This window comes from Giraffa tippelskirchi, chromosome 10 (genome assembly GCF_054371585.1).
Source record: "Giraffa tippelskirchi isolate mGirTip1 chromosome 10, T2T-mGirTip1v1.2.pri, whole genome shotgun sequence".
In the NCBI taxonomy this organism is placed as follows: domain Eukaryota; kingdom Metazoa; phylum Chordata; class Mammalia; order Artiodactyla; family Giraffidae; genus Giraffa; species Giraffa tippelskirchi.
In genome coordinates this window covers 150,027,778-150,049,962 of record NC_137284.1, presented here as the reverse complement: position 1 = coordinate 150,049,962, position 22,185 = coordinate 150,027,778, and the positions used below count along the sequence as shown (strand labels likewise).

Sequence of the window (22,185 nt, the reverse complement as noted above, 5' to 3'; positions counted from 1 at the left end):
TACTGTATGATTTAATTTATATGTGGAATCTAAAACAAAGAAACAAATCAGGAAAACAAAATCAGAAACTGACTCACAGAAAAGAGAAAAAAGACTTGTGATTGGAAGAAGAGTGGGAGGTTGGGAGAAATAGGTGAGTGAGATTAAGAGGGATGAAATTGCAGTTACAAAATAAATAAGTCCTGGAACGTGATGGACAGCATAGGGAATATAGTCAGTAATTTACAATAGCTTTGTCTCATGGCAGATGGTTATTAGACCTACCATGGTGATTAGTATGTAACATATATAAAAGTCAAAATACTATGTTTTACACTTGAAACTGATATACCATTATATGTCAACTATATATCAGTTTTTGAGATTAGAATATAGACTTGCATGGTGAAAAACAAATGAACAAATAGAAAAGAATAGAATTCAAAGATAGATCCATATATAGGACCATAAATCGACCACAACATGGGGAAAAACACTAGACCTATATTTAACAACATATGTAGAAATAGATGTCTAAAGAAATTAAAATGCTAGAGATAAACTAAAGAAATGCTGTGAAAGGTGAAAATAGAAAACTTAATTAAATAAAATAGAATATTTTATGAACTAGATTTGAAAATTTGTTTTTAGAAAAACAAAATTTCATAAGTTTAAATCATTGGACAAATAATGATAAATTGGATTATATCAAAATGAAGATTTTTTAATTCAACAAAGGACTCCATGAATAAAACTGACAGAAGTGACAGATCAGAAGTATGTATTTGCAATGGCTATAACAGAAAAGGATTCATATCTATAATATACACACCAATAAGGACATGGTAGAAAAGCAAAGGAAAATGAACACAGTGTGTAGCAATAGAAATCCAAAAGGCTGACAATATGGTTCACTCAGAAAATATTTATTGTTTGGTAACTATGAGACAGACACTATGATATATTCTTGAACCAAACAAAGACCTCTATTCTTAAGGGGCTTATATTCTGGGGGCAGTGGAAGGGTGACAGACAGACATTAAAAAATGAATTAATTGTAAATACATTAGAAAAGATAAGTTCTTTGGAAAAAATAAATAACTAGGTAAGAAGAAAGACTGCTCATGGGGTTCTCAAGGCAAGAATACTGAAGTGGTTTGCCACTCCCTTCTCCAGTGGACCACGTTTTGTCAGAACTCTCTGCCATGACCTGTCCATCTTGGGTGGCCCTACACTGCATGGCTCATAGTTTGACTGAGCTAAACAAGGCTGTGGTCTATGTGATCAGTTTGTTTAGTTTTCTGTTATTGTGGTTTTCATTTTGTCTGCCCTCTGATGGATAAGGATAAGAGGCTTATGGAAGCTTCCTGATGGGAGAGACTGGCTGAGAGGGAAACTGGGTCTTGTTCTGATGGGTGGGCCCATCAGTAAATATTTAATCCAATTTTCTGTTGATGGGCAGGGCTGTGTTCCTTCCCTGTTGCTTGATCTGAGGCCAAACTATGGTGGAGGTAATGAAGATAATGGCAACCTCCCTCAAAAGGTCCCATGCACTCAGTGTCTCTGACCCTGCAGCAGGCCACTGCCAACCCATGCCTCCACCAGAGATTCCTGGACAGTTATGGGCATGTCTGGGTCAGTTTCTTGTGGGGTTACTGCTCCTTTCTCCTGGGTCCTGGTGCACACAAGTTTCTGTTTGTGCCCTCCAAGAGTCTGTTTCCCCAGGCCTGTGTAAGTTCTGGTGGTCCTATGGTGGGGTTAACGGTGACCTCCTCCAAGAGGGCTTATGCTACAGCCAGGTCTGCTGCACCCGAGCCCCTGTGGCAGGCCACTGCTGACCTATACCTCCACAGGAGACACTCAGACACAGTTCTGTCTCAGTCTCTGTGGGTTGAGCATGCGTTTCGTGCCCTTCCCAGGTCTGAGCAGTTCAGGCGACCAAGTGCTTGGGGAGTGACTGTCCCACCTGGGCTGTGCGTCTTAACCACCCTCCTGGTCCCAAACACTCCGGTTTCCCGGGCGCTCCATGAGAGAACTGTCTCAGGTGTGCTGTATCTCTCCTCTGGAGAGCTGATCTCAGGCTGTGACGCTCCTGGCAGATGTCAACCATCCCGGATCTCAGGAAGATGAGGTTAGCAGCTGGGAGCCTGCGCACAGTTTCATGGAAGATGCCATTTCTGGGGCTGAGATAGTAGCAGCCCCTTGCCTTCCAGCTCTGGCTGTCACAAGCCTGCCTCTCTGTCTCTGGGCGAGAGGGGAGCTGGCTAGCTATCCTTTGGTATTTGCTCAATCCTTTATTCTGTGAGCGGGTCAGGCTGCGCCTTAGGTGGTTAGGTTAGAGCCTTTCACAGGGAAAGTTCTCTTTTCCGCAGTTATGGTTAGGCATGTATTCTGGGTTTTTTTTTTTTCCCTCCCTATTATGTTGCCTTCTGAGATTCCAAAACTCCCCACAGACTTGCCTGTGAGAGGGGTTCCTACTGTGTGAAATCTTCTCCGCCTTAACGACTCCCTCCCCAGGACAGGTCTCCATCCCTAACTCTTTTGTCTCTTGTTTTGTCTTTCATATTTTCTCCTGCCTCCTTTCAGAGAGAATGGGCTGCCTTTCTGGGTGCCTGGTGTCCCTCACCAGTGTTCAGAAGTTGTTTTGTGGAAGTTGCTCAGCATTCAACTGATCTTTTGATGAATTTGTAGGGGAGAAAGTGGTCTCCCCATCCTATTCCTCTACCATCTTGGCGTGGAAGAGATACCTGGAGTAATAGGCAAATTTGGCCTTGGAGTACAAAATGAAGCAGGTCAAAGGACAACAGAGTTTTGCCAAGAGAATACACTTGTCACAGCAAACACCCTCTTCCAACAACACAAGAGAAGATTCTACACATGGACATCACCAGATGGTCAACACCGAAATCAGATTGCTTATATTCTTTGCAGCCAATAATGGAGAAGCTCTATACAGTCAGCAAAAATAAGACTGCAAGCTGACTGTGGCTCAGATCATGAACTCCTTATTGCCAAATTCAGACTTAAATTGAAGAAAGTAGGGAAAACCACTGGACCATTCAGGTATGACCTAAATCAAATCCCTTATGATTATATAGTGGAAGTGACAAATAGATTCAAGGGACTAGATCTGATAGACAGAGTGCCTGATGAACTATGGATGAAGTTTCATGGCATTGTACAGGAGACAGGGATCAAAACCACCCCCAAGAGAAAGAAATGAAAAAGGCAAAATGGTTGTCTGAGGAGGCCTTACAAATAGCTGACAAAAGAAGAGAAGTGAAAGGCAAAGGAGAAAAGGAAAGATATACCCATTTGAATGCAGAGTTCCAAAGAATAGCAAGGAGAGATAATAAAGCCTTCCTCAGTGATCAATGCAAAGAAATAGAGGAAAACAATAGAATGGGAAAGGCTAGAGATCTCTTCAAAATTAGAGATACCAAGGGAACATTTCATGCAAAGATGAGCACAATAAAGGACAGAAACGGTATGGACCTAACAGAAGCAGAAGATATAAAGAAGAGGTGGCAAGAATACACAGAAGAGCTACACAAAAAAGATCTTCATGACCCAGATAACCCAGTGATGGTGTGATCCCTTACCTAGAGCCAGACATCCTGAAATGCGAAGTCAAGTGGGCCTTAGGAAGTATCATTATGAACAAAGCTAGTGGAGGTGATGGAATGCTAGTTGAGCTATTTCAAATCCTAAAAGATGATGCTGTGAAAGTGCTGCACTCAACATGCCAGCAAATCTAGAAAATTCAGCAGTGGCCACAGGACTGGAAAAAGTCAGTTTCCATTCCAATCCCAAAGAAAGACAACACCAAAGAATGTTCGATCTACCACACAATTGCACTCATCTCACATGGTAGTAAAGTAATGCTCCAAATTCTCCAAGCCAGGCTTCAACAGTACATGAACCATGAACTTCCAGATGTTTCAGCTAGTATTAGAAAAGGCAGAGGAACCAGAGATCAAATTGCCAACCTCCACTGGATCATTGAAAAAGCAAGAGAGTTCCAGGAAAACATCTACTTTTGCTTTATTGACTATGCCAAAGCCTTTGACTGTGTGGATCACAACGAACTGGAAAATTCTTAAAGAGATGGGAATACCAGACCACCTGACCTGCCTCCTGAGAAATCTGTATGCAGGTCAAGAAGAAACAGTTAAAACTGGACATGCAACAACAGGACTGGTTCCAAATCAGGAAAGGAGTACATCAAGGTTGTATATTGTCACCCTGCTAACTAAACTTATATGCAGAGTACATCACGTGAAATGCTGGGCTGCATGAATCACAAGCTGGAATCAAGATTGCTGGGAGAAACATCAACCTCAGATACACAGATGACACCACCCTTATGGCAGAAAGCAAAGAAGAACTAAAGAGCCTCTTGATGAAAGTGAAAGAGGAGAGTGAAAAAGTTGGCTTAAAACTCAACATTCATAAAACTAAGATCATGGTATCCAGTCCCATCATGTCATGCAAATAGATGGAGAATCAATGGAAACAGTGACAGACTATTTTCTTGGGCTCCAAAATCACTGCAGATGGTGACTGCAGCCATGATATTAAAACTTGTTTTCTCCTTGGAAGAAAAGTTATAACCAACCTATACAGCATATTAAACAGCAGAGGCATTACTTTACCAACAAAGGTCCATCTAGTCAAAGTTATGGTTTTTCCAGTAGTCATGTATGGATATGAGAGTTGGTTATAAAGAAAGCTGAGCGTCAAAGAGTTGATGCTTTTGAACTGTGGCGTTGGAGAAGACTCTTGAGAGTCCCTTGGACTGCAAAAAGATCAAACCAGTCTATCCTAAAGGAAATCAGTCCTGAATATTCATTGGAAGGACTGATGCTAAAGCTGAAGCTACAATATTTTGGCCACCTGATGTGAAGAACTGACTCACTGGAAAAGACTCTGATGCTGGGAAAGATTGAAGGTGGGAGGAGAAGGGGACGACAGAGGATGAGATGGTTGGATGGCATCACTGATGCGATAGACATGAGTTTGAGTAGGCTCCGGGAGTTGGTAATGGACAGGGAAGCCTGGCCTGCTGCAGTCCATGAGGTCACAGAGTCGGACACGACTGAACGACTGAACTGAACTGAAGAAGAAATAGGAGTAAGGGGCAAGGAGAAGGTTCGCAGCATCAAATAGAGCAGTGATGATAGTTAAATGAAGAACTGGAGGAGATAAAGAAGTGTGTACCTGAGAAAGACGCTTTCCATGCAGACAGTATAGTTAGAAGAAAAGCCTGTGTTCATTGTAAATACTTTGGGTTTTACTCTGAATAAGTGCAAGGTTGAAAGAGGAAGGACATGATTTGAGTTATGTTTTAAATGGATCACTCTGAATCCTGGAATATAAGAACGGAAGCAGGGAAATTGGATGTAGGCAATTGCAGTAACTCAAGTGGGAGGAAGGGTGGCTCACACTGGGATATAGAGAGGAGATGTTGAGATGTGATCATACTATGTATATATTTTGAGAATAGAGACAACAAGCTACGCTTGCCCATTTAAAGCAAATATGAGAAAAAGACAGAAATGTCCTAATCACTGCAATGATGGAATTATCATGAACTGAGTTGGGGAAGGCATGGATAGAATGGGGTGGGGTGAAGGTAGATGAAATCAGAAGTTCAGCATATGAAGACATGTTCATATTGATTAATTATAAGAATAATGCAAGATAAAACAATTTTATACCTTCTAGGCTAGAAAAAATTTAAAACAAGCAGGCTGTGCCTAGATAAGAACCCTCACACACTGAAGTAACAGTGTAGATAAAGCCACTCTGGAGAGCATTATGCATTACCAGGCTATTTGGTTCCTGTGTATATTCCCTAAATAAATTCTCATAGGTCTTTAAGTGCACATATATTATGATGTAAATCATAGGGCCATATGTGGTGAGGGGGAATTGGGTACCACAACAAAGTATGGTAGCTAAAATATGGTGAACACCATGTATTACTTTGTACAGTTTGAAGTAATAGACAAGCAATAGAGGGTTTGGTTTTTTTAAAAAATAAACTGAGACATTGTATGAGTAGTTAATATATTTCTAAATACATAAACACACTCTCAAACATCATTGCATGCATTAAACATATCAGAATAGTTGTCCACACAGCAAGGAAAAATTAAGAATAAAGAATAGGATAAAATAGAATTAATCAATTTCAGTTAATGAAAGAAACCTTGTATGGATGATAATATTTCATCCACTGAGAAGCATTACAAATCAGTTAACTCTGCATCTATTTTTCAAAGTCTTATTTACCACTATACTAAATTATAATATGGATTATCTTTATATATTTCATAAAAGGCAACCTCTATAATAGTAAAGAAAGTTTCAATTAATAAGTTATTCAATCAGCAGGTATTTATTGGCACTGTTAAGGCACTGGGAGCAAAAATGAGATAAATTATGTAGTCCTTACTCACATGAAGCTTATAGTTTAACTGGTGAACATAATATTTTGCCCCTTCTAAGGCAAACACTTGAATTTTCTCCTTTTAAAAAGTGGGAGATCAAAATATCTTTACTCTTGAGATTTTATTTAGAAATTTGAGCCCAGTTATTCATGATATTATTTAATAGGATTCAGAATTTCCAGTGAAAGGTAGCATTTATTACTAAACTTATGAGTACTTATTAGTAAATTATTAATACATTGGGTAAGTCTCAGATTTCACATACAAAAACTAACAGGTCTACAATTATTTTTTCCATGAATTCATATGACTTGTAAAAAATAAATACATTTTCCTTTTATAGAGACAGTCATTTTCTTCCAACCCTGACAGACAAACAGTGCTCCCTGAGAGCAATCAGAGAGAGGAGGAGGGAATCAGGATGCAGATGAAGCAGGCACACATAAGGCCATATCTGGCCCTGCACATGTGGAGTTTGGATTTTATTCTAAGCGGGAAAAAGATGTGACCTGATTTGTTTTCTAAGATAGAGAAGCCTTCTACAGGTCAAATGGCCCAGGTCACTCAAATAAACTGTAGGGAAAAGACAGAGTTAGAGGGGCACTATAGATTAAAGAGATTTCTAAGCATATCAAATTGAGAAAACTGGGAAAAACTCAACTACAGTGACTAGGGATGTTTGCTTGAGGAATAAAGCCATAAGTAAATACAATACAGTAATTACTACAAAGGTCAAGAGAATAGTTACTTTTGGGAAAAAGGAGTTGTCATTAGGATACATGGAGGGGCTGTTGCAGCAGGAGGCAGATTTTTTTTTTTTTTTTAACTTGAGTGGTGGTTACAAGAGGTTTGTCTTATAATAATTCACTAAGTTATACATTCAGTGTTGTGTTTTGCCTGTGTTTTTGCTTACAACATAAAGTAAAAAACAAACAATAATTTTAAAATTTCAAGTTGTTGTGTGCAGAACAGAATGTAAAAAAGAGAGCTGGAAACAGAGAGAGCAGTTAATCACATATTTTGTTGGCAAGCTAATGAAATCTATTGCTGGGTAGAATGTAAAAGAAAGGACTCAGAAATTACTCTGATGTATAATGGTCCCTTTTACTAATACAGTGAAGATGTTTGGTGGCAAGAGGAAAGGAATAGCTTGGGACAGAGGAAGTAAGCATAATAGCTCTATTTTAACTATGGTAAGAATGAGATTTATATAATGTAAGTGAAGGCATCAATCAAACATTGATACATGTGTTTGGAGATCATGAGAAAGGTTTTGTCTGGCCTGGAGCTAAAAAAATACATAAGAGATAGATATGTAGGTAGGTAGGTAGGTAAATGGTCATGCTTTTACCTACCTGATAGAAATTCATCTATCTCTATAGATGCCTGGATGGATGGATGAATAAATGCCATGGTTCTGGGTAAAGTAATTACTTGGAGTGGACATAGAACAGTGATCTACTAGAGCCATAGCAAAAGGAAAAAAACTCATTTTGAGTAGTTGTAGACAGAGAAGTTTGCATAACATGTAGCCCTACAATTGTGTCATCATACTTAAAAAAAAAATAGTTGAATATGTACTCTAGGCCACCACTCTACTAGGTATTTTACATAGATCATTTATAATCTTCAAAATAATCACATCACTGGTTACGATCACTTGTTTTTATAATTGAGGAAACTAGAGATTAGAGAGTTTCAAAGCCACATGAAGTGTGGCTGTTCCTACCCTGAAATTTTTTACCATTTATATTGCATTTTCTGAGGGAACATGCTAGAAGAATTTGAAAGTAAAAAGGGGGATATGAAGTCTAGGAGGAGAGGTTATCCAGAAGACTGCAGCGTAGGAATTACAGGCTTTAAAAATTGTTGTTGTTGTTGTTTTGTTGCTTAGTCATATCTGACTCCTTTGTGACCCCATTGACTGTAGCCCGCCAGGCTCCTCTGTTCATGGGATTTCCCAGGCAAGGATACTGGAGTGGGTTGCCATTTCCTTCTCCAGGGGATTGTCCTGACCCAGGGATCAAACCCACATCTCCTGCGTTGCAGCCGGATTGTTTACTGCGGCAGTGGCACACATAGTCAAAATGTGGATGAATGTGGAAAGTCAGTCTAGAAAAGCTTGTTCACCATGATCTGCCTTATCAGCAAATCTGAGGAGAAAGGGCACATCCATCAATTTTTCTTTGATTAAAATGTTGTTTTATGGGCTGTTGGAGGGAAGGAGAAATTCTCTGAATCGTTACCTTTTTTCACTAAACTTCCCCAACACCCTTCTAAAGGCGCTCATCACTTCCTTGTTTCTCAAGCTATAGATTAAGGGATTCAGCATTGGGGTCACCACAGCATAGAATAGAGCAACCCTCTTCTCCTGTTCTGCTGAGGAGCCAGCTGTGGGTCTCAAGTATGTGAAGATGGCTGTGCCAAAGCACATGGAAACCACAGTGAGGTGAGAGGCACACGTCCCAAACGCTTTGCGGCGTCCCTGGGCAGAGCGAATACGCAGAATGGTAGCAACTATGTGACCATAGGAGAATAGAACAAGAAAACAGGGAAGCACGATGACCAGAAATCCTGAGACGGCTACCATGACCTTGTTGAAGGAGGTGTCCACACAGGTCAGCCTCAGCATAGCCAACATCTCACAGGCAAAGTGATTGACAACCTTACGGCACAGAGGTAGCTGAAAGGTGATGATTGTCTCCATCAGCGAATTCGTGAAACCAGCCACCAAGCAGCCTGCAGCCAGCCCCAGGCACAGCTCTCCATGCATGATGACCGTGTACTGCAGGGGGTGGCACACTGCCATGTAGCGGTCATAGGCCATGGCCCCCAGCAGGAAGAACTCTGTGCTGCCCATTGCCAGGGAGATAAGCAGCTGGAGCACACAGCTGTAGAACGGAATGGACTTGCGGGCTGATAGGAAGTGAACGAGCATCTGGGGGACCGTGCTGTTGGTATAACAGACGTCCACAAACGACAGGACACTGAGGAAAAAGTACATGGGTGTGTTTAGCCGGCTGTCCAGTCTGATAAGGAGGATTATCAGGAAGTTCCCCAGCACGGTCACCAGATACATGGCCAGGAAAAGGACAAAGAGGGAGACCTGGGTCTCCCAGAGGCTGGACAGCCCCAGAAGAATGAACTCACTCATCCACGTCTGGTTTTCCCTGCCCATGGGCCTCTGAAGACCAAACCCAAGGTATAAATCGAAAAATACTAGATACTTATGGTGCCAGAGGACCTCATGAGGTCCTTTAGACAAAACAGCCGTCCAATATTAAGTGGTGTGCGTTTTCAGATCCTGTGCCTCCTTCTGGGTTTGGGACCACCGTAGAATGCACGATGTGGCTCAGATCCAAGGAGAACAGAAAACTCTTCTCATTCCTTAGGGGGAAGATTTTCATTAAAATGCTTAGATAATTGAGTTAAAAATGTTAACTGCAAAACGTGATTTTTTTCTTTAAAGCCAACTCCTAACTGTGGAGTTTGTTTACTTCTTTGTTAGATACCAGTTTTTCCCTTCTTATTATCTCAAAATCCATATTGAATGGAACCTAACAGGGATGAATGGCTTTAATCACTTTTTTATTTCTGGATCCTTAGATCGTGAAAATGAGATATTAAATTTCCACCCATTTAAAATCACAGATTTTGGGTTATAAGTTAGAAGATAGGAAATATAAAACAGTTTTTAGGAGCTAAAAATTGTCAAAAATTACATCTCCAATTCAGTGAGATGAAAAACAAAGACCTGAGTGATCAGAATCCGTTTTGAGAAACCTCCACGTATTTGTCTTTTATCTGGCTGAGAGAATAAGGGGGAAGAATCTTCTACACTGTAATTCTCCTCCCTTGAAAGAACCGCAGTGCATGGGGTCGACAACAGAGGATGACTGTTGAAAAACAAAGATGAATTAACCATCTTCCTTAGCGATAAAAGCTCAGATAGTTGCCACATGTGCTAGCCTATTAACTAAATAAAGGGAAACTGGTTGCACATTCCTTCCAATTCTATTTGTATATATTCTGGATAGGGATTGTCGTGGTTTGGAGACGAGAAAATATGATGGAGAAATTAATTGAAGTTAACTCGGTGAAATGACCGATGATTACCTCTTTCCTTGAACCCTCTTTACTTTTATCTCCGTCTGAAATGCGTGACTGCCCCCTGTGCCTTAGAAAACTTTGTCTTTTCTCACCCTCGTGCTATGCTCCCTCTACTGTGCCTAACATGGCCACAAAGTAATAGCCTACTCTGCTCAGAACCACCCCCAAACTTTCTAATCCTGCTGATGTATTAGTACTTCAGAAAGCGCAAGAGCTTGAGCAGTATCTCTGGGACTCTTAGTAATCTTACTTGGGGCTTATTCAAATCACAAGTGATTTCCAGGAAGCTCGCAGACTGAACAGAGCCCACTCTAGATTTTCCACATACTCTGCCCCTCAAATTACTCTGCCCTTCAGGTAGAGAAAGTGAAATGTAAGCACAGCTATCCCAAGAAAATGTTACCTGCTTGCTGCCTGTGATCAGAGAGGGTCACTGAATATATGATGAAAATCATACTTTGTTTCGAGGGTATTCATGACAGTCAGGGCAGATAACTGCAGATAAATAAGATGCCAAAGGTGTCACCCAGCAGAGAAGGGTCTATGGAAATTTGCATTTGATAATTTTTCTATTGTCTATGAACGAATTAAGCTTGATAAACCATTCCCACTTCAAGAGATAATTTATGTAAGTTACAAGAGGAAGCAATAAAAGTACCAAATGTTCTTTAATTCTTTAGAATTTACTCTAGAGCTTCAGATTAGCAAGTCAGTTTGTAATATTTCTATCAAAGAAAGAGGAAACCTACCTTTTTATCCCCAGTGAAAAGGGAAAAGGTAGAATATGAAATTATCACTGGTGAAGACCTCAGGTACCAGAGAGAGGTAGGTGACTTCAAAGGGGAAAATCTGAGACCTGTCAGTGGAATATGACCACATACATATAATATTTTAATCGATAATATTTCTAGAAAGGTACCTGAGGTAGTCTCTAATCCTGCTATAACACACAAAACAATTCATGTGACACAAGTTCTCCAGGAGAGGGCTAAAAGAAAAACAAAAACAAAAAAAAACAATCCAGGAGGTAGCTGATGATTATTTAAGGTATTCTCGGGAACCAAATAAGAAGACTTTGCTGAAAAATCTGATGATAATCTCTTGTGGTTTTGAGGCTTTCACAAATAATAGTTAAGGGCTTGACAAAGAAAATATAGTAATCCTGATCTTGGGTCAGTAATTCCCCTTAAAGGCTCAGCAAGTTATTGATACAAATAGAAACACTCATTGTTAGCATGTCATGTTTCTGTATCATTTTCACGTTTTTAAAGTGCCACGCCCTGGGGTGAATGAACTGCTTTGTCAGTGAACTTGCATTTCCGAGTTCAACTATCATTACCTACTCTTGCCCCTCGGTATCCATGGGATTGGTTCCAGGACTCCAGTGAACACCAAAATCCATGGATGTTCAGCTCCCTTATATAAAGTGGTCTGTTATTGCATATAACCCACACACATGCTCCTGTACACTTTAAATCATCTCTAGATTACTTATAATATCTAATACAAAGTAAATGTGATGTAAATAGTTGCCAGTATGCAGCAAATTCAAGTTTTTCTTTTGAGAACTTTCTAGAATTATTTTTAATATTTTCAGTCCATGGTTAGTGAATCCACAGATGTGGAATCTGCGAATTTGGGAGTCTAGCTGTAGCTTCTTCATCTGTCTAAACACAGCATACATTCAAATCTGTCCCAATTCATTGGAGTGAGGGAAGTAGGAAGAGTGATGGAATTAGGATATGACATCAGTAGTAAAAAGAATACTTTTTTAACCAAAAATAAAGATTCAACAGCAAAACAAGTAAAACATTTAAAACTTTTGAAAACATGATACATAAATAAAAGTTAAAAACAGACTTTCAAAAATAAGGTGGAGGTGTTATAAGTGACAATAGCAATAAAACAAACAGCATTCCTGAACCACCTTTCCTTCCCAGAACTGCGATTCAATCTCCCTAAAGAAATGTTCTTCTCAAAAAAGAAGCTGGCAGGAAAGCTTGAGATTTCTCCCAAATGTTAACTGGCTAAGTTGCCATCCCCACCCCATTCCTACTTCCTAATGCATACCTACACTGCTTGGAGTGACAGAAAGTTTAAAGCCAGTTATCCAGCTGAAGTTACCACCTTCTGACCATCATTGTTTACAAATGAGCTGGTTAACACAAACCTGTCCTCTGGCCCAGATTTCCAGCAGTGTACAGGTGCTGGGGGTGCAATGTGACACAGGGAACCCAGCCTATAGTAACTTATGTTCAGTGATTCCATGAATGCAGTAAAAGCCCTATGCTAGGTAGTTCATTTCTCAGAGTTATTCAAGAGAAATTTCTCACTAGTTTGGCTATTCAGATGTATTTTCTTCCAACAAATTGTTCAAATGTGACCTTTATCTCTATACTAACCAAACTCAACCCAACTGTCACATGAGCGTAGAAAGCTGTGTTAAGGAAACCATTGCTTCTTGACCATAATCCTAAGAACCCAATGGAGAGCCTCTGATCATGACTGCCCTACCTCCAGGACAAGAGGCCAGCATTGCCCCAGGAAGAGTTGGGCTGGGCAAGATGTGGGATCTTCTTTTCCCTCAGAGACAAAATCTCTGCAGGCCAATTATGCTGTGCTTGTTAGGTTTCTGTTGTTTTTCCTCTTTCTCTATATGGTAATTCTCTTACCTTAACCTCTTACCTGCTTTTAAAGAATTTACAAGTGAGAATAATTTTTTAATGAGACAGAAAAGAGATGAGAATCTGAAGCCCTGGTTCCCCTGGAGACAGTCTCCTGTCTTTGGTGAAGTTTCACTTTAAGGAAGTTAAAATTTGCCCATGACTTTCTGTCCATGTACTCATGATTGAGACTATTTGAACCAAAGTGTCCAGTTATTCGTGGACTGCTCAGATATCTTTGAGCAATATGTCCTGTAACAAGGTTCTGAAATTATACATGGGCTATAATCATATACTATCTTCAAAACTGATGCAGCTATTTCATGGGACCTTTTCCCATTATGCCTTACTATTGGGAGGTTCCTTTTAACTGGTCATTGTCAAATTATGCATTTTTGTATCTAGAAGTCTGCCTTCATTCTGAAAATACTTCAAAAATTTACTACCCACTGAAAGCATCTCAAATCTGATAGCCATCCCATTGATAGACAGTTTGTTTCTGCTTTGCTGCTGTTAAAAAGAACACTCCTATGAAAATTCACATACACACACACTCATCTTTTGTCCCACAAATGTCCTCATTTCTGTTCCCCAGTAGTGAAATTGCTATATCACAGATTATGTGTGTGTCCAGGTTTAGCTAATATTATCAGTTTTGTGAAAATAGATGTTCCAATTACATGCCCAATCTATATGAAATTTCTTTGCTCTAACCATTCTTTATCCTTGGTCATTTTACTAAGTACTTTACATATACTATTTCATTGAATCCTCTCAAACTTCTCACAAGGAGCTTATTATTCTTTGCAACTTATGAAAAAGAGAGCTGATTCTTAGAGAGGCTTTATGACTTGTCCAGGGTCACACTTCTTGTTTTGTTATCCTGCTATACTTTGACGAGAACTATGTAGAAGGCTCAAAGAAGTCAGGCAATAGCATGCATATGGCAATAATTTCCATGAAATGGGAAAAAATTCCCATGATACTGAGGATCAGATTTCGCTGAGAGTAGCTTAACCCAAATTTGGAGCTAGAAGGAGAACCAAACCACATCACTCTGGCAAGACACACAACCACTTGGTTGTGTATATTTTATAGTATCTACATTTTATACAGTAGGATTAGGCCTCAAAATCCTGAATTTTAGTGGGAAGAATAGGGGAGAGATTGTTGGTCCCAGATATCACAATAACAGATAGTACAGAGTGAAAGCGGAAGCTTGTGTCCCCAGAAGACCTATCACTGTAGTTAAACGCTGCTAGGGTTAAGAAGTAATATAAATCATTCAACTCATATTCAGCAGATATCTAAGAATGCTGCTAATATGTGATTGGTGTCCTGCATTCACCCATTAGTGTGGAGTCCTTAGATCTTGGGCAAATGAACCTAAATGATGATGAGAAATGAGATGCTTTCTGAAACGCAAACCAAAGTGAGAACTACTTCACTTTCTCTTCACCATCATGACCTCAGTCTACATGCTGAAAGAATCCCTTTTTCCTTCTTATATTAGTGCTCTTTATGTGTATATCTTGTGTTGCAATTTTGCAATTTTGTTCTATTTCCCTAATAATATTGTGGCAATTCATACAGTTCAGTTGCTCAGTTGTGTCCGACTCTTTGCGACCCCATGAACTGCAGCATGCCAGGCCTCCCTGTCCATCACCAACTCCTGGAGTCTACCCAAATCCATATCCATTGAGTCAATGATGGCATCCAACCATCTCATCCTCTGTTGTCCCCTTCTCCTCCTGCCCTCAATCTTGCCCAGTATCAGGGCCTTTTCAAATGAGTCAGCTCTTCGCATCAGGTGGCCTAAGTATTGGAGTTTCAGCTTCAACATCAGTCTTTCCAATGAATATTCAGTACTGATCTCCTTTAGGATGGACTGGTTGGATCTCCTTGCAGTCCAAGGGACTCTCAAGAGTCTTCTCCAACACCACAGTTCAAAAACATCAATTCTTCAGCACTCAGCTTTCTTTATAGTCCAATTCTCACATCTATACATGACTACTGGAAAAACCACAGCCTTGACTAGACAGACCTTTGTTGACAAAGTAATGTCTCTGCTTTTTAGTATGCTGTCTAGGTCGGTCATAACTTTCCTTCCAAGGAGTAAGCGCCTTTTAATTTCATGGCTGCAGTCATCATCTGCAGTGATTTTGGAGCCCCCAAAAAATAAAGTCAGCCACTGTTTCCCCATCTATTTGCCATGAAGTGATGGGACCAGATGCCATGATCTTATTTTTCTGAATGTTGAGCTTTAAGCCAACTTTTTCACTCTCCTCTTTCACTTTCATCAAGAGGCTCTTTGGTTCTTCTTCACTGTCTGCCATGGGTCAAACTTGGCCTGCCACTGTTTTTGTATGGTCCATGGGAAAATAATTTTTTTATATTTCTAAATGGTTGGGGAAAAAAAGATTTTATGACATAAAAATTATATAAAATTCAAATTTCAGTGTCCCTATATTTAGATTTATTGGTACCAGCCACACTCATTCTTTTTTTATACATTATCTATGGCTATTTAGTGCTATTATGGGAGAGCTGAATTAGAGGTACTGTACAATGTATGACCCAGAAATCCTAGAAAATTTTCTATCTGGCCTAATACAGAAACAGTATCCCAATCCCTGCCCTAGAAGACAGTATATTTCCTGAGGTAGTGGCCATATCTCATTGACTCAATCTTTGACTATGATAACACCTTTCACTCTGTGGATCATAACAAACTGTGGAAAATTATTAAAGAGATGGAAATACTAGACCACCTTACCTGTCTCCTGAGAAGACTGTATGCAGGTCAAGAAGCAACAGTTAGAACAGATGTGGAACAAGGGACTGGTTCCATACTGGGAAAGGAGTATGGCAAGGCTGTATATCATCACCCTCTTATTTAATCTCTATGCAGAGTACATCATGTGAAATGCCTGGCTGAATGGATCAGAATCTGGAATCTAGATTTCTGGGAGAAATATAAACAATCACAGATATGCAGATGATACCACTCTGATGGCAGAAAGTGAAGAGGAACTAAAAAGTCTCTTGATGAAGGTGAAAGAGAAAAGTGAAAAAGTTGGCTTGAAACTCAACATTCAGACAACTAATATTATGGCATCTGGTCCCATCACTTCATGGCAAATAGATGAGGAAACAGTAACAGATTTTATTTTCTTGGGCTCCAAAATCACTGTGAATGCTGATTGCAGTCTTGAAATGAAAAGATGCTTGTTCCTTGGAAGAGAAGCTAAGACAAACCTAAACAGAGTATTAAAAAGCAGAGACATTACTTTGCCAACAAAGGTGCATGTAGTCAAAGCTATGGTTTTTCCAATAGTCATGTATGGATGTGAGAGTTGGAACATAACAAAAGCTGAACACTGAAGAACTGATGCTTTTGAATTGTGTTAAGAGAAGAAAAGAGAAAGTCCCTTGGACTACAAGGAGATCAAACCAATCAATCCTAAAGGAAGTCAACCCTGAATATTCATTGGAAGGACTGATGCTGAAACTGAAGCTCCAATACTTTGGCCACGTGATGTGAAGAGCCAACTCATTCGAAAAGACCCTGATGTTGGGAAAGATGGAATGCAAAAGAAGGGGATGACAGAGGATGAGATGGTTAGATAGCATCACTGACTCAACGGACATGAATTTGAGCAAACTTCGGGAGATTGTGAAAGACAGGGAAGCCTGGCTGCTGCAGTCCATGGGGTTGCAAAGAGTCGGACACAATTTAGCCAGTGAACAACAACAAGTGGCCATATCTAAACACAACTTTGATATCACACAATGCCTATAGCAGTGTCTTCCACAAAGTCAATGTCCACAAAATGATTATATGTAACTTTGAGAAGGCTGAGAATAAAGTTTGTCAAATTAGAGGGGAAATGTGACCTTTGTGACTTTGTTGTTGAAGATACTGAGTTGAAATTTAAAGATACTCTAGGCAGAGAGTGTCCACAAGTAAAAGAAGCACATTTGTCTGTATCCCACTGTGAACTGTTAACCTTCACCATTCTCACATCTCATACCTTCATATCTTCCTCCTTCCTCTGCACTCTCAGCCATGAGTGCTCCATCTTGTTTCACAGAGAAGAATAGGTACCAATGGAAATCCCTCAGCTTCTGATCACCACTGCCAAAATGCAAATCAACCAAAAACCAATCAACTGACTTTAAAATGAGACAAAAAAGAAAAAGAGAGTCTCTCTTTTAGACTCCTTGAAGAGAATGAGAAGATCTACTATTATCATATTCTTTGTCTCCTCTCTTACCTATCCCTTGTTTAATCATTTCTTCCTCCTTTTTACTTTATTTAGGTTTATCCTTAGAGGCACTCACAGGCAATGCCAGCTCATAAGATTTACAGAAGTTAAGTAGGGGTTTGTGTCTTTGTGTGTGAGATGTGTAGAAGGGAGTACAAGAACACCTTTAATATGGAGACTTCAGAAGAACATCTACACAGCAGACTGACCTATCCTTATAGCACAGAATCCATATTAAAGCTGTACCACCTTTCATTGGCTTATCCAAGCAAACTACTTTCCTTAGATTAACTGTGTCTTAGCATTGTATTCATTTATCTTCTTGTTTATTTGCTTATTTTTTTCCAAAAGTTCAAAGAAAGGTTTGCTGAATTTTCAGAAATTACAATTTTACCTTTTGAAAAGTACCCAATATATGCAATTGTTTCCTTACCAATTATTCATATGCTATTTAGAAGTAGCTGTCTCAAATTTTTCTTAAATAATGTCAATCACAAACAACTCAGTTATATCTTTATTGTAGTAAAAAAAGAACTTTAGTTGATGTTTCTCCGCTCATTTATTTCCATTACTCAGACAGAGACTGTATGTCCACATGCAATAGGTTGTGCAAAAAACATTTCAGATTTGATAGCAACATGCTCCTTAAGATAGTGGCTCACACAATTAATAAATGTGACTATATATGACACACAATGTTTTGAGGGTTCAAAGATGAAAATGTATTTTGTTCCCAGTGGAAATGAAATGCTTTCTTTAAAATGTGGTTGAATAAATCAGTATTCCAAGGTAAAATCCAAGAATGGTTCCATAATTGCAACAATTTTTCATGTTGCTATCAAAACGATAAATATTTTCCTCAAATACTCTAGGGCCATATGAATGGATATTGAGCGGATAACAGTGGGAAGTTCTATTACAGCACTGCTTAATGTCTCTGCACATCCTGCTGTGACATAAAAACACCCCCACATCCCACACCCAACCCAGTCACTCAGCCTCCTACCCAACATCACAAGCACATGTTTTGTCATCCCCTTCCTGGTTGCCAAGGCAATGCAGTTATAAGGCTTCATATCTGAGATGGGTAAGAGAACACAGAGGCAAAGCTTCTTTCTCTAAGTGATGCTCATGACTCATCAAGTTGCCGGTTTTGACGTTAATCCAGATAATTGTCCTAGTAGTTTCTGCCAAGCTCTCTTCACCTCCTTATTCCTTAGACTGTAAATCATGGGGTTCAGCATGGGTGTCAAAATGGCATAGAAGACAGAGATCAACTTCTCCTGAAGGACAGAAGGGCTGGAACTGGGCTGGATGTAAGTGAAAATGGCCATGCCATAGCACAGGACAACCACTGTGAGGTGAGAGGTGCAGGTGTGGAAGGCCTTCTTTCTCCCCTCTGTGGACTGGATCTTTAGGATGGTGGAGATGATCCTGATGTAGGACAAGAGAACCAGGCAGAAAGGTGTCATCAGCAACACAATACTAGAAACCATGATGGCCACCTCACTGGAGGAGGTGTCCACACAGGCCAGCCTGACCACAGCTAGGATTTCACAGGATATGTGATTAATATACTTGTTTGTGCACATGGGCCACTGAAAGGTGATGGCAGTATGTATGAGAGAGTTGACAGAGCCACTGACCCAGGATGTGATGGCCAGCCTAGCACAGAGCCCTCCGTGCATGATGACCGAGTATCTCAGGGGGTCGCATACAGCCACATAGCGGTCATAGGCCATCACCGCCAGGAGAACAAACTCAATCCCACCCAGGCCCAGGGAGAAGAATAACTGGGCTGCACAGCTCACGTAGGGGATCCCTTTATGTTCCACAAGAAAATGCACCAGCATCTGAGGAACGATGCTTGTAGCATAGGAGACATCAACAATGGAGAGGTTGGTGAGAAAGAAATACATGGGAGTGTGGAGTCGGCTGTCCAGTCTGATCAGAAGAACAATGAGGACGTTCCCCAGCAGGGTCAGCAGGTAAGTGACAGAGAACAGGACGAAGAGAGCGACCTGAGTGTCCCAGTCACTGGACAGGCCGAGGAGAATGAATTCTCTCACCCAAGTCTGGTTATCTGCTCCCATGAAAAGATGTGAGGTTATTAATCTGCAGAGACTCAGAAATAATGAAGCTGTTGAATCAAAGAACCATTTTTGTTGTTCAGTTGCTAAGTCATGTCTGACTTTTTGCATCCCCATGGACTGCAACACACCAGGCTTCCCTGCCTTCACTACCTCCCAGAGCTGCTCAAATTCATGTCCATTGATTTGATGATGCTATCTAACCATATCATCCCTCAGATGCATCCTTCTCCTTTTGCTTTCAATACTCAGTCAAAGAATCATAAAAATAATTTTTGATCAATACATACTGTATAAAGTTGACCAGCCTTAGTCAGATGTTTCAGATCATTTATGGGTCAAGATGATAGGCTTTATACTGATACATATTATATCTATCCTGTATCAGAGACAGCCCAGTGCTTTTATAAGAACATGATGTGGTCTCTAGGAGATTCAGTTAAAGCCTGAAGATAACCGCATAGCAATTTTAAGAACTCCACATCTTAACCAGCTTACAACAGATTGTAGGATATGGAAAGGATGGTAGGTGACAATGATGGATAAAATGATAAACAATGAAGAAAAACTTGGTTGGAAATTTTTTTTAAAAGCCTGCATTAGATATATCAGCTAGACCCATCATGATGAACTGGATAAATCTATTATAAAAGGAAATATTGGGAATAGAGAGAAACTTACAGAACGATCTGGAATCAGTGAACCTAGGTTTGAAACCTAATTTTATTTAGCAGCTATGTGACCTCAGTTTAGTGACAAACTTCTATTTATGAAACGGACTTATGCAACTCACAATACATTTAAGCTCAAATGAAGGAAACTTATGGAGAAAGTACTTGTGAATTGTTACTGGTAGTAGTACTATAGTAGTATGACCAGTAGTAGTAACATGACCTCTGCCTGGGGGTAAATAAGGTAACAGATGTGACTTTTCTCAGATCTCCTCTATAGATTCAGACATAGATGCTTTAAAAAATAAAACTGTAGGCAACATTTAATGAATCTTAGGGCTTAGTGGGATATTCTGAGGACTTGTTCTTCCTTTTGGTGTTTTTACTAGACTCTGGTCTCTTAGCCTTTAGTGGGATGAGACAGATAAGAGAATTGTAGTTGGGCCTTGTTTTATTTTTTCTCTTCAACTTACTATTATTGATAATCTACCATTTTTATATTGGCTCAAAAGAAAACAAGGAAAGTTATGAATGTTTAGACTTTCTCAATATAAGAAAGAAAAGAAAGCATATGGTTAAGGACCCTTTCTTACTGTTCAAGGCAGAGAAGGGATGGATTCTCGTAGGTACACATTAGAATCGAGTCTCCATCTTGTTTTCTTTTGCTTAGCAGCACTTTTTCAGTAGATCTAATATGTTTTAAGATCAATTTTGAACAACAGAAACAGTTTTTTACCATGTCTGAAGCACCGACTCATTCTTACTCTTACTCCACGCCTGCATATTTTTAATTTCCTTTCCTCTCAGTGGGCAAAACAAGAGAAAACATGAGATAAAGGCAGTGAGAGAGATGGAGAGGAGAGGGAGAGCTGCTTGCCTCATATCTGAACCCACACAGATGTCAGGCCAGGGTTTCTGGGCAGAAATGTGAAGAAAGGTGTTCATGCTTCCACTCTTACAGGACAAAACAAGCAGTTCAATAAATGCCCTTCTTATTCATGATTTAGACAGATAGATGTTTACACACATCTTTCCTGATATCCTTCTCAAAACTGGATCGCCCCTTTCAACAATTCCTTCGTTTCTGCTACATCAGGATACTTTCATTACTGCCCCTCACTTTGCTTTCCTCAATCATGACCCATCTGAGAAAATATCTACTTCCTGGAAACCAGTGTTGAACAATGACCACAGCTGAGTGTCAGCTTTATTCAGCTCTTTCTCCTCTGTTTGTCTGTGTTCTCTTCTCAGTGTTTGCTGCAACTCTGGCTACTTAAACATTTTTGCCGGGTACCTTATGCTCCTTTGTTGTGTAGTCGCTAAATCATCTCTGACTTTTTTGGAGCCTCATGAACTGTAGCCTGCAAGGCTCCTCTGTCCATGAGATTTCCCAGGCAAGAATACTGGAGTGGGTTGCCATTTCCTCCTCCATGGGATATTCCTGATCCAGGGATCAAACCCACATCTCCTACATCAGCAGCAGATTCTTTACCACTGAGCCACCAGGGAAGCCCCAATGCTCCTTTAATAGATAATAAAACCAGAGAAAAGATGTCAACAAGATGGCAGAATAAGAGACTCCTAGCTTTCTCTCTTCCCATGGATACATTAAATAAACATTTACACACAGATCAATTCCTTCCGACAGAAATTCAGAAACTAGTTGAGAGGTTCCTATACACTGAATGATTGAGAAAACATTCACACCAAAACAGGTAGAAGAATCTGAGACATGTTCATGCCATGAACCCCACCACTGACACACTGCCTTGCAAATGGGAGGAAACCCACAACTCCCAGCATTTCCTGGGTCACACATTAGGAACACCAACTTTGATGGCTGCCACCTGAGGGACTGGCTCCCCAATCTCCTGACTCTGAGATCTGGGGCCTCAACACTCAACAGTACCACATATGCTTAGTTGCTCAGTCGTGTCTGACTCTTTGCA

The 22,185-nt window shown here is 40.0% G+C and overlaps 5 protein-coding genes across 9 annotated transcripts in view; all 5 read right to left on the bottom strand.

Annotated features, from left to right (window-relative positions):
- Positions 1-22,185, bottom strand: part of LOC145523729 (olfactory receptor 2A14-like) — a 350,514-nt gene that overhangs the window by 114,839 nt on the left and 213,490 nt on the right. The window contains exons 5-6 of one of the 4 annotated variants that reach the window (XM_081534512.1): positions 17,242-17,383; positions 15,984-16,172 (exon numbers count right to left, since the gene is read on the bottom strand). The exons of the other annotated variants lie outside the window; for them this stretch is intronic. The gene's annotated coding sequence lies outside the window, so the exon portion shown is untranslated. The remainder of the gene's footprint in view (positions 1-15,983; positions 16,173-17,241; positions 17,384-22,185) is intronic. 4 annotated transcript variants of the gene reach the window in all.
- Positions 1-22,185, bottom strand: part of OR2A7 (olfactory receptor family 2 subfamily A member 7) — a 343,842-nt gene that overhangs the window by 265,373 nt on the left and 56,284 nt on the right. The window lies entirely within an intron of this gene.
- LOC145523730 (olfactory receptor 2A12-like) overlaps positions 1-22,185 on the bottom strand; it is a 231,101-nt gene that overhangs the window by 152,632 nt on the left and 56,284 nt on the right. The window lies entirely within an intron of this gene.
- On the bottom strand, positions 8,614-11,039 carry LOC145523737 (olfactory receptor-like protein OLF3). The gene is made up of 2 exons (XM_081534524.1): positions 10,948-11,039; positions 8,614-9,821 (listed from the first exon to the last, which is right to left on the bottom strand). The coding sequence occupies exon 2, from the start codon at positions 9,610-9,612 to the stop codon at positions 8,677-8,679; it is 936 nt and encodes a 311-aa protein (XP_081390650.1). The 5' UTR covers positions 9,613-9,821; positions 10,948-11,039; the 3' UTR covers positions 8,614-8,676.
- On the bottom strand, positions 17,973-19,568 carry LOC145523723 (olfactory receptor-like protein OLF3). The gene has a single exon (XM_081534504.1). It carries the CDS (start codon positions 19,566-19,568, stop codon positions 18,615-18,617), a length of 954 nt encoding a protein of 317 aa, XP_081390630.1. The 3' UTR covers positions 17,973-18,614.